This window comes from Schistosoma haematobium, chromosome 3, assembly GCF_000699445.3.
Source record: "Schistosoma haematobium chromosome 3, whole genome shotgun sequence".
Classification (NCBI taxonomy): domain Eukaryota; kingdom Metazoa; phylum Platyhelminthes; class Trematoda; order Strigeidida; family Schistosomatidae; genus Schistosoma; species Schistosoma haematobium.
Window position 1 is genome coordinate 46682963 of NC_067198.1, and position 17251 is coordinate 46700213.

Below are 17251 nucleotides of genomic sequence, written 5' to 3' on the forward strand. Positions count from 1 at the left end.
TTTGTTTTGTATTTGGATCTGATGAAAGTCACATGATTAGATTTTGGTAATGTTTAATTAGAATGTGAATGATTTATGATACATGCTTTAGTAATTGGAAACATTGATACCATGGGGAAAGTGTGTAGTGTTATTACCAATGTAGTGAACGAGATCACAAGTGGGGACAGCCAAATGTATTTGGATATAAAATTACACAACATTTTAGTAAATTCTGAGAACTATACAGTAAACACTTCATTTGCAACATGTCCATCAATTGTCTCAAACTTGTCTGTTCCTTCTGAAAAATGTCAGCCGATTGTTTTGGACTTCATTGTTCCTTTGTTTCCACAGCAATTATACTCTGTTCTCGTTCTTTTCTCTTCGATCTTCTCAACCATCTACTTCCAGGCATTCAACTTTCGATTGGTGATTCATACTACTTATATCTGTCGACATCAGTAGCATACATCGCACCGATAACTCAAATTTACCAATATTCATTGATGGTGGATAAATTGATACTTTTATAAATCTCCGTTCAATTACTTAGATGATATAGTTGTATTTGGTGAAGATGTTGACAAAATAGTCTTCTGACCGTTTTAAGGTACCATGTTAGCATGTTAGGGATGCTTTCGTGTCTCTCTCTCTCTCTCTCTCTCTCTCTAAATAAAAAATATTTCTTCAGGAACGGTCTGTGTCTGAGCCATGTAGGTAGGTGCATACTCCGTGGTTGGGGTTTAAGTGACTAAATTGGTGGTTAGAGACTTCGTGTGAAACATCTCCGAATTGCTCACAATGGTGTTGGTGCATTTACCCTCGTTTTTTGCCTCCAGATCCTAAGTTTTTAAATTCCTTTAGGCTTTTTTCATCCCAATGGTTCATATTTCTTGAATTGTATCTTGGATGCCCAATCTTTTCTATTATCACTAATATTATTATTATTGTTACTCTGGGATCGGTCCTGACAGTTGCATCTCTCTGTGCTAATTGTGTTTGACAGTTTTAACCAATGTACACATGTGCCATATTCTACATTGTATATGACTAACTGACTAGCTTAGATAATTTTTTTGCTATAAACCAAATACTTAAACCTGTACAGGGTCGCTGATTTTGAAATTGATCATCCTCAGTCTCTGTTAACATTAGCTTATCCTGAGCGATTTCCTCGGTATTGTCTATAATCCTAAGTTTTACTTCTTTGGATATTGTTGGCATCTAAGTTGAGTCCATCTTTCTCATATTATGTTCTACTGGTAGCTATGATGGGTAACTTAAAATGTTTTTAATTATAGTAAATTATCAGGAATTAACTCACAATGAGTGTATGTTAACAGTGACCAATCAAATACAGTCTTGAATATAATAACAGCCTTATTGAACTTGCTGAACTTGTCAAGGATTAATTAGTCTTAGAAACTTAGTTAATAAAGCTTCGACATTTAAAACGATAGGTATTAGGTTTTGATTTCGGTATGAACATCAACACTGGAATGCAAGCATATCTGATCAATAAGTCTCCGATTGGACAAAACGCTTGTCTTGCATACCAATTCTAAATCTTAATTTCGGTAAGGATTCACTGTTTTTAACCTTAAAAACTTGAATGTTACCCGAAAACAAGTGACTTGTGCTATTGTGTAAAAGGAATTGAATTGATAAAATATTTTGCCAGCAAGAAACGTATTGAAATATTCAGCAAAGATGGATAATGGTTAGCAGTGAAATTCAGTTTGACGCGCGTTTCTTCCTATTGTGGGACTCCTCAGCAGTGCGCATCCACAATGGACTTAAAACTATAGAGTATGATGAAGTTATCGAGAACGATCGTTCTCTCTAATACTTTTTATTAATACTGTTAGAAAAGGATAATCTCAGTACAATTGCAATTGGTGAAATGATGCATAGATTAAAACGTATTTATCAAATACCATTATTTATGAATTCGTCTTTGTAACATACATTTTGTACAAAGTTCGAGAATACTTTTCAGAGTGGAGATAAGAGTCAGAAATTTGAATCTGTTAGTGTAAAGTCAACTGACATCCATCAAAGAAATATCAGTTCCTTCATGGTTTCACATATGCCTTGTTTATGAATGCCAACTAGTATGAAACTTAGGTCTACAATATATTGCCAGTTACCTTCAATCACATGGGATTAACAGTTATCTGCTTCAATCATTAGGACACATGTTTCTAGTAGCTTTCATTGCCTTTGTAAATAGAAGCTCAATATTTTTTAACGTAATTGACATTTGATTTTCATTGTTCTTTATTTCCATTCATTCTCTTTTATAATTTTTTTCTCTTTCATACTTAATCAATATACAGGTAAGTTTGATCATGAGAATGTTATCAAATTTCTATTATCAAGCTTTCGAACAATTCAAAGATTCATCACATCAAATTAGTCAGATACTTCAAGCTGCACAGCGTGTAAGTGAACCTATTTCCTCCCTCTCTCTGTGTTTCCTCTTGTATAATTTAATATTTTGTGTGTATGTGTACATGTATATGTTGTGTATTTTCGTATTCCACTGGATAGAAATAATTTGTTGTATAGCATATTGTCTTTCAATATATGTTTCGTCGTTATGTTAATTAAGATAACTCAGTAGAAAACTATTGACCAAGGTTTCTTCCTGGTTATCTCTTATTACCAGACAATGTCTTTAACATAGAGAGAGAGAGAGAGAGCATCCAGTAGGACCTAAATTCACATGTTGTGTCATGCCTATTTAACGTTAAAAAAACTTACTATAGTTCGGAGATAGATTTCTTCAACTGGTCACTGAGTGGTACCCAATACTGTCGAATTATGAGTGTTGATCAATGATCAACATGTAAATTTATAGTGTAGTTACTAGGGGTCTTACATGCATGTCATCATAAACGTCCATGTAATATAGTTGGAAGCAATCACAGTCTGTGCAATCAATTTTTTTTAATAATTTGGAACGGACTGCCTTGTTATAATCTGTTTGGATCTTCGATGATACACATTTTATCATTCATAGAGCTAAACCCGAGCTGTTGATATTTTCATGTATGTACAGTACCCATCATTCAATCTTTCTGCATAAGTGATACATCTCTTACTCTTGAAGAATACAAAGATCGGTACTAAAATTTATCCCTCATATTTTATTCAGAGTAGTTTTTTGGTGGAGTAAGTTAAAATATAAGTCGTAACAGAGCTAGTTCATGCTTAAGTTAATAGGAAAATGAAATGTACATTATTTAGAAAGATGTGACACATAAATTACCTTAATTGAACATTTGTAACACAGATTTTAATAATGTGAAGCATACAATCAGATCAAAATGGATAATAACGTTTTGAAGTACGAAATTATTATCGTAGTATTCATCAATCTTCTGGATACATTTTGAAGAAAGTAGATATACGCCTAAAACGTATCATAACTACAACGTTTTGGAATGACAATTGTCACCTAGAAAGCAGCAGTTAGGAAGAATTCTTTTCTTGGCCCCCCAATGCCCTGGTACGACCGAGGGTGGAGAGAGTCCACTCTCCCTCTCGAAATGCTCCCACATGGCCACGTGTATAGAGCCACCGCTCGCAAAATCCTACTCACTGCCTTCTCATGGCGGGGCTGTTGTTTAGGAAAATGAGAGGACGAAAGCAAATGTCCGGCTCTTTAATCGGGTTGGTGGATATCGAGGTTGAACCTAGGGAAGTTGGAAAACCCTGATTCCAAACCAATGGTGCACATGGGCTCCAGTATCCTGCGGAAACAAATGGCGTGTGAACCAATCGTTGGTCACCGGCTACCATGGGACTGCATGTCTTTACGTTGCTCCACTGGTTCGTGGATCAGACCTTTAGGTCAAAGGCTCCAGGTATGGCCCCCTAAGAAAACCACATGGTTCGGTCTGGGCACGCGGGCTGCATCACAGCCCACAAACAAATCAGGATGTCATTTTTGTTTAAGTGACTCAAATTTGAATGAAAAAGAAATGCCCTAATTTAAAAGAAAAACTGTGTAACATATTACTTAATTGCACATATGAAATAGTCCAATAAATTAACTCACTCATTAGGTACCTAGTTATGAGATATACTCTAAGTATAAGGGAAAATGATTCTACCCGGTCACTTGAACTAAAGCGTATGAAGCATCGTTCAAACCTGGAATTTGACAACTAGAGGTCAAATACCATGGGTCTAGCGTATAGATTGAATTTGATTGATGTGATTTAACCTACTATTACACTGAGTGCTATGTATTGATATATGTTTGATCGACCTTAGTGGATTTGTAACAGCTTTCCTCTCCTAAAAAATGATTAGTCATTGACTTTTTATTGTACATAAAGTTTCAAAATAGAACATGATTAATTACTTAACTATTGCTCTCTCTGTTTTTAGTCTTTTATTTCGATTGTTTGTTGAGCTGATATGAACTTACAAAGCAGTCATAAACAATGTTAATAATTTCTTATAATTCTAAACTGATCTAATTATTTGATTAGAATACCTTTAAGGATCCAAAATAAACTTTAGAAAAGTAACATTCAAGTTAGTTAACATTCATAGAAGATGAGTTCAACCAATCCTATAAATCAGTATAGGGGTTGTGGAGATTGTTAAGTTTTTTGATTGAGATCATGAATCAATTGATGTTAGACCACCGTTGGAAACCTGGAAGCACTGGACGGCCGTTTCGCCCCAGTATGGGACTCCTCAGCAGTGCTCATCCACGATCCCGCTCCACCGCGAGATTCGAACCGAGGACCTATCGGTCTCGCGCCAGGCGCTTAACCAACTAGACCACTGAGTCGGCATCCAATAGTGTTAGTGTCTAACATCAACCAGTCCAAGAAATTGCGCGACCAACTTCTATTGTACTGAGGTAGATACCTGTCTCTACCCGACACGGATTAGCTCCACTGGTCACGGCTTCTCACTGATAATTAACATGTGCTCACTAGTGACTAGCATCGTGAGGGAATTCTCGGAGTTCTAGTGAGAAGCAGTGATCAGTGGAGTTCAACCAAATCTCTTGTGAGATAGTATTTCACTGATGATAATGGTGGATTTGTCACTCAATTTCGTAGATTGGTTGATGTTAGACACTAACACTATTGAATGCCGACTCAGTGGTCTAGTTGGTTAAGCGCCTGGCGCGAGACCGATAGGTCCTGGGTTCGAATCTCGCGGTGGAGCGGGATCGTGGATGAGCACTGCTGAGGAGTCCCATACTGGGGCGAAACGGCCGTCCAGTGCTTCCAGGTTTCCAACGGTGATCTAACATCAATTGATTCATGATCTCAATCAATCTCATAAAGCCAGAATTCAATAAGAATACATGGACATGTAAAGACAGTTACAGTCTATGACCTAACGGTTAATCACAAACATGTACATCGTAACTAACTGATATAACTCTTGTAGAATAATTGAGGCATTCACTTCTACATAAATTACCTGCTGAAGTTGTTGTCTCAAATGACAATGCCAATCCTATCATTCAGCAATCTAGTTTAGCCAGCGTAACATCATCAAATTACTCTTTTCCCTAATCTTAACTATAACCATAATCAAGAACAATTTATTTATTTATTATATATTTAAACACATAAATATTGTTACAAAGGGGCACCAAATAAATATGAGCCATACACATCACTTGGTTTGTTTATGGACTGTGATACTGCCCGGATTCCCAGACCGAAGTAGGTAAGAGTTAAAGAAATTAGGTGTTATATAATCATATAGGTTTATATATGTTGTATTTTTCCAATTTGCATTCAGATGACTGGATAAAAACGTGATTAAGTTCTCGATGGTGACTTTAAGAATTGTTCAAACTTATCCTTCGACACTGTTCTCTTTGATGTTTATTTTCATTCTTAGTTTGATGTAATGTATTTTAATTTTATCACCTCTCTTTTTTTCCTTTTCTTTATCTCATCAATATTAGTCTAGTGAAAATTATGAACAAATTAGTTTAGAGAGTAAAACACTAACAGAAAAACTACTCAATACACCATGGGAACAAATACAATCTACAAATTTAGCTGATACACGTGAAGGTTATGTATTTGTTGCTACAAAAAGTAAGTTAATTGAGTTTATATATTTAATGTCATTTGTTGGTTTTGTTGTTTCTAACCCAAATGGTTTAATTGGTATAATTATATTGTCGGTTTAGGCAACACATCATCATCAACATTTACTTAATTGAGACTATAATTTATGAACGACCTTTGAGCGACTCTGAAGTGATCTTGAAAGTGTTCACCTAATAACCAGAACCAAATGAGGGTTATAAACCAGAGTGAGGAAATAGAATTATGATTTACAGTTGATGGTTAGGGTTAAGAATTAGATTTAGGGTTTTCATCACGAACTGACATGAGTTGTAATGTCAAAACTCTATTTACCCAAATGGATGAATGGATTTCGCGTCAAAAATCTGAGACCTGTTATCTTATATGTGATTGGTTCGTCTATAAGTTATAGTCTCACCCTTACTTACTTATAGAACTGGACTTTTGATTTATTCCATAAGTATTAAACCAGTTCACTTTGATCACATTGTTTATGATTAGTTGTTTTCATAGGTAGAGTTGTCTACATCTATTGTTGTATTCAAGTTGACTGTCTTTGTCCAGTCGCGTTCTGAATACACTGTTGATTTGTTCTCTGTATATATTGATAGGTTATATTTTTTTTATTAAAAATGATATAAATGTTCAATACTCATATAAACTTCTGTAAATCCTTATCATTTGTGGTAAGATGAAGATTTAAAGTGTCGACTCAGGTGATATGTTTGTCATTAGCTTAGTTGACATTATTTTTTGTATGTAGTTTAATTACACTGAAGTTTGTAATAAAACTAAGAAAAATTATCTTTCAGTGATAATTTCTTTCACCTAAGTGGACTTTCACTTCAATATATATACAGAAGTGTTCATATATTCTAAGGTTAAGAAATATATTTAAATGGATAGGTTTTAATAAGGCATCAGTAGGCCTCTACATACACAAGGAGCGGAAAACAACAATCCAATCACTCTTGATGGCGAAACTCTGGAAGATATAGAATCCTTCACATACCTGGGAAGCATCATCGGTGAACAAGGAGGTTCAAATGCAGACGTAAAGGCGAGGATTGGAAAAGCAAGGACAGCATTCCTACAATTGAAGAACATATGGAACTCAAAACAACTTTCAACCAATATCAAAGTGAGAATCTTCAATACGAACGTCAAGGCAGTTCTATTGTACGGAGCTGAAACTTGGGGAACTATTACAACCATCATCAAGAAGGTACAAGTATTTATAAATAGCTGTCTACGCAAGATACTCAACATCGATTGACCGGATACCATCAGCAACAGCCTTCTGTGGGAGAGAACAATCCAACTTCCAGCTGAAGAGGAAATTAGGAAGAGACGATGGAAATGGATAGGATATACATTACGCAAATCATCAAACTGCATCACGAGGCAAGCGCTAACTTGGAATCCTGAAGGGTAGCTAGAAAGAGGAAGGCCAAAGAACACATTACGTCGGATAATAGAAGCAGATATGAAAAGGATGAATAACGACTGGAGGGAGCTGGAAAGGATTGCTCAAGACAGTGTTGAGTGGAGAATGCTGGTGAGCGGCCTATGCTCCTTCACGAGGAGTAACAGGCGTAAGTAAGTAAGTAAGTTTTAATAAGGCAACGTGTGTATGTTCATCGACAAACCTTCTAAAAGACAAGGTTTGTGTTGAGAACCGTCAACTATTGTTCAAAAACATCTTCGAAAGCTAAGAAAATGCTACAGAAGCTTTGATCAATTAACTTTGGCAACGTTCTAGAGCGGTTTTAAAAAATGATGAATTGTCTTAACATTCTCTTGATTGCATTGCTATCGAATTTGTTTACGATTTTAACATGTTTTTTCCGAAGCTTCTAGAATTCCAAGGTTTCATATAAATACTTTTGCTTTTTTCACATGAGTAGTTTTGGAGTAAAGGATTTTTAGAGAGTAAAAAACAGTTTGGAAGCATAGGCGTTCATGAATTAGATGGATCATCTTAAGTTGGGACTCTATTCGATCCTACGTTATTTATTATTTACTTATTTGAACACAAATATTAGTACAAGGAAGCACCGAATACATATGCACCATACAAGTCACTTGATTTGTGTGTGGGATGTGATGCAGCTCGTGTGCCCAGACCGAACCACATTGTTTTCGTAGGAGGCCACACCTCGACCGTTCGACCTAAAAGACCGATCCACAAAGCAGTGGAGCAACGTCGGGAGATTCAGTTCCATGTTACCCGATGACCAACGATTGGCTCGTACTCCATTTGTTCTTTCAGGATCCTGGAGCCCATGTGCACCATTGGTTTTGAATCAGGGTTTTCCAACTTCCCCAGATGGATCCTACATATTTGATTTTTAATAGCTCTCTGTAAGGAAAATGATTTCATCATATCAAAAATGAATAACTGTTTGTAAATAACCGTTTTAATCATGAAACCTAAATTTCAAAGTGAAATACTTTCTGTTTTGAACATTCACATTTTATATTCTGTAAATTTCCATATTAAGCATCTTAATCAGTTTCTTTAAAAGAAAAAACAAAAGAAGTTCACTTTAACAGTGAGCTTATCTGTGATTAAAATCACTTTAATATATCAACCAAATCATTGTATCACATTACACTATTCTAGAAATTATATGCATCGTACCTCCAGATTCTTTGTTGATCTATAACATTAATTAATCCAGAAAAATAAGTTCTGTTGACACTTGAGTTATTGATCTGTGATTGAAATATGCATATTACAAGATTAAATTAAATGAATTTATTACTTACATCACTCTTTAAGTAGTTATTATGTTGAATCTATCTGTATATAACAACATAAGTTCATTTTAGTTTCTTTCAGCTTTCTCAATTTATAACTGTAATGATATGTCATTCAGTTTATCAATAACTAAGTATATTATAATATAGTTTACCCTGTGCTAAGATAATTAGTGAAGATAAACTTAGTTAGTTAATGTGTTATGTATGTTGAGTCAGTGTCTGCTTTGATAGACTATGCTAGATGTCCTGGAGAAAGTCTTGAGATGACTATGAGAAGATATAACATCAGTGTAGTAAACAAGAACACAAGCGGGAACAATAAAATGTATTTGAACACAAAATTACACTATCTCTTAGTAAAATCATACATTAAATACTTCATTAACAAAATATCAACCAATCGTCTCTGAATTGACTGTTCTTTCGTTTCCACAACAATCATTCTCTGTTCTCGTTCTCTTTTCTTTGATATTTTTAACCTTTCTCCATCAGGTATTTCACTATCAATGATACACAATATTTATATCTGTCGACATCAGTAATACACACCATATCAGTACAATATATCCTTATTGCCATCCTTCTTTTATATATTACCACCTCTGAATTAACCACTTATATGAATCCGGTGTCCATCTTGTTGTGTTAATGAGGTATGGCAACTTGGACCGATGCATATATGTGCCTGGTCCTATGTTGTGGCTGACTGACTGACTGACAATAAATCATCCGCTGTTGGTTTGAACTCAGGATAAAATATAAGCTCCTCGATTGAAAACTATGTATGGTTATGCTTATCACTACAATCAAATGTTATCGCCAACTATGTGTATCAGTGTATATCTATCTGTCTGTCATATTGGTTCACTGAAATCGGGGGTTTCGTTATTCTATATTCGTGTGATCTGGTAACATGGATAAAGACAGAATTACTCCGTAGTTCGTCACAATTTCTACATAAAACAATGTTGTCCAAATTTCCTGAGGCACCTAAATTTTTAATCGCTTTAGAAAATGTTTGTTTTGTACACTTATTTACTACTCTATTAAATAAACTGGTTAATAGATTATTTTGACTGTTTCATATCCAACTGATCATTCTCAGAACTGTTCTATTTTCTATAAATACAAAGCAAATAAATAAATGATTCAAGGGTCATTCTAAGCTAGATCACCATAGAAAACCTGGAAGAACTGGATGGCTGTTTCGTCCTTACATGGGACTCCTCAGTAATGTGCAATCAAGATCCCGCATGTTGGACTCGAACTCGGTTTTGATTATTTATTCGGTCACTTCCTTCATGATTACTTTATCTTACTAAATCCTATTGCTTATTGTATTGTGTCTTTCTCCCCACCCTCTATCTTGTATAGAAGCTGTTATGACAATTTGGACAAAAAATTTCTGTACATATAATCGTAATAGTAAAATATTAAAGCTTACACCTTATACTCAATATCAAGATAATGATAATGTAAGTCTATTCATTTGATTATTTCGTTTGATTCTAATAATCAGCGTTTATAAAAGAGGTTTGAACAAAAATTACTTTTTCTTAATGAACCGATCAGGATCATGATATTAATTTTAGCTTTATGCTCAAAATTCAAAACATATGTCCATCTATCAATGTTTTATTGCTTCAAACACCTAAAACTAGTACAAAGGATTCTTTTGTTAGTATAGGGATTGTGGAGATTATTAAGTTTTTGATTCAGATCATGAACTGATTGATGTTAGACCACCTTTGGAAACATGGAAGCTTTGGATGGCCGTTTCGTCCTATTGTGGGACTCCTCAGCAGTGCGCATCCATTTTTATGTTGTCACGTGGTATAAATGACTTAGTATGAATTCAAAAACATACTAGCTACACACTTCCCTTAATATGAAATGTACTTAACACATGAATGGTGAAAAATTTACTTAATTTATTCGAGGTGAATCATACTCTTTATGCGACCTGGGAAAGAAACTGCATTAAGAGTGGTCTTGACAACCTATAAATGTGACTGTAGAGCTCCATGGATAATAATATAAAGGCCAGTTACGCATAGAATTTTTCAGTTACTTAATCTGTTAGCTACGTACTTCGAAAACTTTACAGATAGTAAAGGAAATTCGTGGGACAATGTGAGTTGTGCTATTATTAAGAGCTACTTTTTTATCCGTGCTTATTGCAGGAACGCAGCTTCAGTTAAGATGGTGGTTGTTTGATGAAGATACCTTGCTGGCGCGCATTTCATTACAGTTAACAATGAAGCTTTATCCTGGAATTTTAAGTTACTGCCTGTGATCTAACTGTTTTCCAACAAACCTTTCTGTCTAGCTAAACCCTTACGAACGATGGTTTCAGGCAATATATCTCGATCAGGTTACCACAATATAGAACCATGACTACTACCTCATGTTAAAGGCTACAGTTAAATAAAGAAAAGATAGAAAAGGATATCTGATTTTGTAATGGTGGTTTTGGTATGCTGGTGTTTGAGAAATTCATTTGCATACTTCTTACGATTGTATTTTTTTGTTGTTGAAAAAACAAATCTCTTTCATTGAAGAATACCGAAGTATTGAATGTCATCTCGTGTAGAAGACGATCAAATGATTCCATTGATAGACGTTGGTGTTTTGATATTGAAGTATCAAGAAGGTAAGGATATATTGTTACGGTTTTACAAAAGGTTTTTTGTAAAATAAAATGATGCATGATTTTCAGTAAGAACTGTATAAACATCTAAAATTTGTGTGAAATCAACTACAATTGTCAATAAGTTTAGTACTTATGAATAATTCTTGTATCATGTTAGGTAATTTTTAAATATTCGTGGGTTTTCATTCAAGCACTTCATTAAATATTGACCGTGTTTTGAAAAACTCTGCCTATAGCTCTTCTAGGGATACTGTCGGTCTCATGCCAACACAAAAGAAGAGGGTTGGGTGTGTGGTTGACAATCTCATCCCGTAGAAAAAAAGGTTGCTAAAAGGACGCTAACCAGATTAAACAAACTAAACCATTTGAACTCTGCCCTGGGATTTTAAGAAAAAATTATGACGCCTCATGATAAAAGCCAAGATTCTTCGGAAGTTACGAGGCCGATGACCCTTCTAGCAACCAAAAGAACAATTTTTATACGTACAGGGATCGTCCGGACAATGTGAGGGAGCAGGAGGACCAGTCAAATAGCTAAGGAAATGATGAGATACAACTTGGCGGTTCTCGGAATTAGCGAAACCAATTTGACACTAGCTGGATAGGTAAGGATAGGTACGGGAGAGATGCTGCTGTACTCCGGTCACGAAGAGGGGAATGCTCCGCACACTTAGGAAGTTGCTCTGATGCTTTCCAAAGAGGCTTGAAACGCACTTATAGGATGGGAATTTCATGAACCCAGGATAATCAAAGCATTCTTCAAAACGAAAGACGGGATTACAATGAATGTTATCCAATTTTGTGCACCCACCAATAATAGCAATGACGACGATAAATGTCAGTTCTACGAGAGGCTGAAATCGATCATGGTGAAGTGCCCAGGAAACGACCTGACTATCTTAACGGGAGATCTAAACACCAAAGTCGGAATGGACAACAATGGATATGAAGATATCATGGGATGACTGACTGGGAGAAAAGGATGAGAACGGCAAGCTACATGGGTCTCATCGGATCACACCACGGAGAACCAGATCGATCATATTTGCATCAGAAAAAATTTCACAAAGTCAATGTAAGATGTGAAAACCAGGAGAGGAGCTAGTATAGCTTCAGGTCACCACTAGCTAGTGGTTGCCAAGATAAAGCTGAAGCTTAAGAAGCACTGGACAAATGGACAAGCAGCATTAGAAAGGTTCAATACAGCATTCTTTCGAGATACTAATAAACCCAACGAATTCGACGTAACTCTCAACAGCAATGATCGGTCAATGACAGAGTAGGCAAACCAATCACTGAGGTTCAAGAACAGAGAAACAGATGGATGGAATGCTTCGAAGAACTCTTGAATAGACCAGCTCCATTGGATTCACCGGATATCGAAGCATCACCTACAGACCTTCCTATAGATGCCACTCCACCAATGATCGAAAAAATCTGGATGGTCGGAAATTAGGCAAATCAAGGGTGAGAAGTAATCGGAACTGACAGTATAGCATCTAAAGCACTGAAGTCAGACATAGAAGTAACAGCAAACATGCTTCACACTCTATTCATGAAGATCTGAGAGAAAGAACAAGTGCCGATGAACTGGAAAGAAGGCCATCTCATCAAGATACTAAAGAAAGGAGATCTGAGCAAATGTGAGAACTACAGAGGCATCACGCTACTGACAGTGCCAGGAAAGGTTTTCAACATAGTGTTGCTGAACCGGATGAAAGGTTCAGTAGACACCCAACTTCGAGGTCAACAGGCTGGATTTCGTAAGGGTCGATCGTTGAACAATCAATTTACTGGAACTTACCACCATACATCAAATTCCTTGACTGTTAGAAAGCATTTCACAGCATGGATAGGAGAAGCTTATGGAACCTTTTTCGACACCATGGAGTACCTGAAAAAATCATCCGTAATTCATACGACGGACTACACTGCAAAGTGGTGCATGGAGAACAGCTGATAGATGCATTAGATATTTTTACTGTCTTTAAACCTTTCAGTGTTTTGTGTTGATTGACTTATTTGTAAGTCACATTGTGTATGGTGAGTATTAAGATCCCTGTATGACGAAGGATAGAATGTAATTAAATACAGAAATTACTGCATCAGTCCAAAAACGTGTATTTTTTGTTTTATATCGGTTCAGTTAATGTACACTTCGCCAAATGGATGACAATTATTCACATTCTTTGAATCGTAAACGTTACGTCTTGAATAATGAAAAAAAAGTTTTACCCTCGGGAAAAATATTTGCTTTTCTCTTCTATTGTTTTATAAATCACGATAAAAGTCTACCATACTGATGACCATAAGCAACTTATCAACCTGTTAGAAAATTGTTTAGTTATATAATGTCTTACAATAAGAAGTAGTAGGTTTTAAAGTATAAACAGTCTTCACATGAACAATAATGATAGAAAAGGGGTCAAGGTTAAGTATTATAAGTTGAGTCAAAGTTATGAGTTAGGGTTAAGTGAGTTTCTGTTAGAAATTAAGATTATAAAGTTTGGAGTGGGAAAATGCTTTTCATCCACATAAATACCCTTGACTATACATTGCATCACATCAAGTACTCTAAGATATAATTCTCCTGGTGATCGACTGGATCATGAAGCCGTCAACATCTGAAGGGAAACGCGGGATACAGTGGACATCTAGGATGCAGCTGGACGATCTAGACTTCGCAGATGATCTGGCCCTCCTATCGCAATCGCAACAACAAATGCAGGAGACGACCAGTGTAGCAGCAGCCTCAGCATCAGTAGGTCTCAATATACACAAAGGGAAAAGCAAGATTCTCTGACACAACACAACAAGCACCAATCAAATCACATTTGACGGATAGACTTTGGAAGATGTAAAAACCTTCATATATCTGGGCAGCATCATTGATGAACACGGTGGGTCTGATGCAGATGTGAAGGCGCGGATCGGAAAATGAAGAGCAGCATATCTACAATTGAAGAACATCTGGAACTCAAAACAACTGTCTGTCAACCAACACCAAAATCAGAATTTTCAATACAAATGTCAAGACAGTTCTACTGTGTGGGGCGGAAACCTGGAGAACTACGGAAGCCATCATCCAGAAGATACAGGTGTTTATTAACAGTTGTCTACGCAAAATACTTCGGATCCGTTGGCCGGACACTATTAGCAACAACCGACTGTGGGAGGGAACAAATCAGATCCCAGCGGAGGAAGAAACCAGGAAGAAGTGGTGGAAGTGGATAGGACACACATTGAGGAAAGAACTGAACTGCATCACAAGACAAGCCCTCACATGGAATCCTCAAGGCCGAAGGAGGAGAGGAAGACCAAAGAACACATTGCGCCGAGAAATGGAGATAAACATGAGAAAAATGAACAAGAATTGGATGGAACTAGAATAGAAAGCCGAGGACAGAGTAGGTTGAAGAATGCTGGTCAGTGGCCTATGCTCTATCGTGAGTAACAGGCGTAAGTAAGTAAGGAGGAGGTATTTCTTTAGTTTCTTAGTTTCTAATAAGATACAGGATATGCCCACCCACCGCATCTTAAATTTCGCTCTGAAACTCAGAAGGCGCTATCTTAAATCTGACTTGTTCTTCACTATACTATACTTTTATCCGATCATGCTTGTTGTTGTTACTTATGTAACTATACATTCTGTATCTTGCCATTATTTTTATTTTATTTATATTAACAGATCTACTCCACTTACTTTACAAGCACAATGCTTGGATGATCTTCATGAATGGCTTCTTGTAATGGATGGAAAAGAGCCAGTAAGTTATTTAATTTTTTTAAAATATCTTATAAAAGTTCTAGTGAAAAGCGAATTTTCTGTGGAAATTGTATGTAATTAAATTTTAATATTTTTTGCACTCAGTTCTTCCTGTAAATTAAACAGTAGATAGTTTCAGGTTGTATTACTTAGCGGTACCGATCTCCGACCTATAATTCTGGCTGGTATAATGGGTTTGAAAATAGCTAACAGTTAGTAAAGGAACATATAAAATCACTCTGTGAGATCATCGAATCTTCATTGTTAGTTTTATCGAAAGGTGCAGACTTCATAGTTGACTCCTACACAATACTAATGATCGATATTTGAAGACGTAAGGTTAATGTGTTAGAAATTGATTATGATGGTGCATTCTTTTTTTTAATCTTCCCTTAAATTTCACGTTCCAGTATTACTATATTTCCAAATTGTATTCTTTGTATTCAGTACTTTTTGTGATCATTGTTACCGCTGATTGACTGCTATTATTTCGACCATACTGCTTTTCACTTTGTTGATTTTATTTCACCGTGTTGATGTAAAGTGCATTTACAAACATGGATCAGACTAACAGTGTACCACTTCCTAGACTGATTCTGTGTTTTGGTTTGACCACTCCTAGCTTTCTTCCAGCTGATTCCTACTTCAGCCAACACTACATGTTGACGAAGGCCATGGTTGGGCACACTTAACAGATGTCCTTACTACATCTGTCGATAAGCATTCATAATCCCATCAAATAATTTGCCATCTCTATCTATTGCCCTGCGCCTAACCACTGCAATGCTCGTTACACAATACATGAGCAATACTTCGAAGGTACCGTTAAGGTAAAACATTTATATTATCATTGATATTAGTAACCTGAAGGATGTAATACTTTATACACATCATTGATTTAATATTAAGGTTTCCACTCAAATTACCACTGCATATTTATCTGTCTTACGAGTTTTTAGGAAATATAATTTCGCAACACGAAGTTAGCTGACGTGTCTTCTGTGACTCTGTATATTTCACTTTCTGATGTTCTCTTAAGCATTCAAGTTTTTCTTCCCGTAGTTGTACAATTGCATTTTGAAACTAGTTTCGTCAGTCCTTTAATTTCTTTATGAATGATACTGTTTGTACTTCATTGAAAAATCACCTTTATGATGTCGTCAGTAAATCCTCTCGGTGTTCAAGTACTTTTTTATTTCTTTTGTTTTGTTCTAGATTTATGAAGATAGACGTGTGTGCCTCCATGAATCAGACAATAGTAAGTGTTTTTTTTCGAAGTGTACTTTGACTGGTTGTTGATAATAACGATATTCAGCTAAATTTCTGATAGGACTGTATGTGTAACTCAGGTACATTCTCAAGACTAATTTGTAAGTAGTTCCCATCGTCAATATTAAAATCAGTTGATGTGCTAGTAATAAACGATGTTGCCCTAGACAACTTTTACGTACCAAGCTGAGACTCATAAACAGCGCGAATTCTTCACCAGTTCAGTTGTTGTACCTAAGATCTGGTATCACGACTAATGTGTTACCTTTAGACTACTGATTTGGAGTCCAATTTTTCGTATTCCTAACTTTTATTAACTGAGGATGTAATTCAACGATCACCCAATTCTAAGTGATAATGTCTATAAAATTCTCGACATTATTGAGCTTTACTCGTCACGATTTCATGAGGATTTATAAGGAGTACAGAACATATCTTTATGAAGTTTGAATAAACTATTCTGATGCACATATATGTTTTATCACATTCCAAATGTTGAATGATGTTCTTTCTATTCTCACATGATTCCCCCCAATGCTGTATCACAGTATTTATTTATATATCTGCAAAATTCACATTTCATCTCTTCATTTCTTTGACTCGTTACTTAATTTTACCACTTTTCGGGATCAAGTCTCAGTGATTAACCATTCTAGTTTTCAATCATATTGTCTATGGTTCGAACCACATATCAAATACAACTGTATGAATAGATTGAAATCATGAGTC

The 17251-nt window shown here is 35.8% G+C and overlaps 1 protein-coding gene across 1 annotated transcript in view; it reads left to right on the plus strand.

Moving 5' to 3' along the window:
* The window catches only part of ARHGAP26_1 (Rho GTPase-activating protein 26), an 83136-nt gene that overhangs the window by 31103 nt on the left and 34782 nt on the right, over positions 1 to 17251 (plus strand). The window contains exons 7-12 of the mRNA XM_051214007.1: positions 2322 to 2426; positions 5939 to 6074; positions 10209 to 10309; positions 11396 to 11487; positions 15176 to 15254; positions 16469 to 16511. Of these exons, the coding sequence (XP_051070031.1) occupies positions 2322 to 2426; positions 5939 to 6074; positions 10209 to 10309; positions 11396 to 11487; positions 15176 to 15254; positions 16469 to 16511 (556 nt within the window). The remainder of the gene's footprint in view (positions 1 to 2321; positions 2427 to 5938; positions 6075 to 10208; positions 10310 to 11395; positions 11488 to 15175; positions 15255 to 16468; positions 16512 to 17251) is intronic.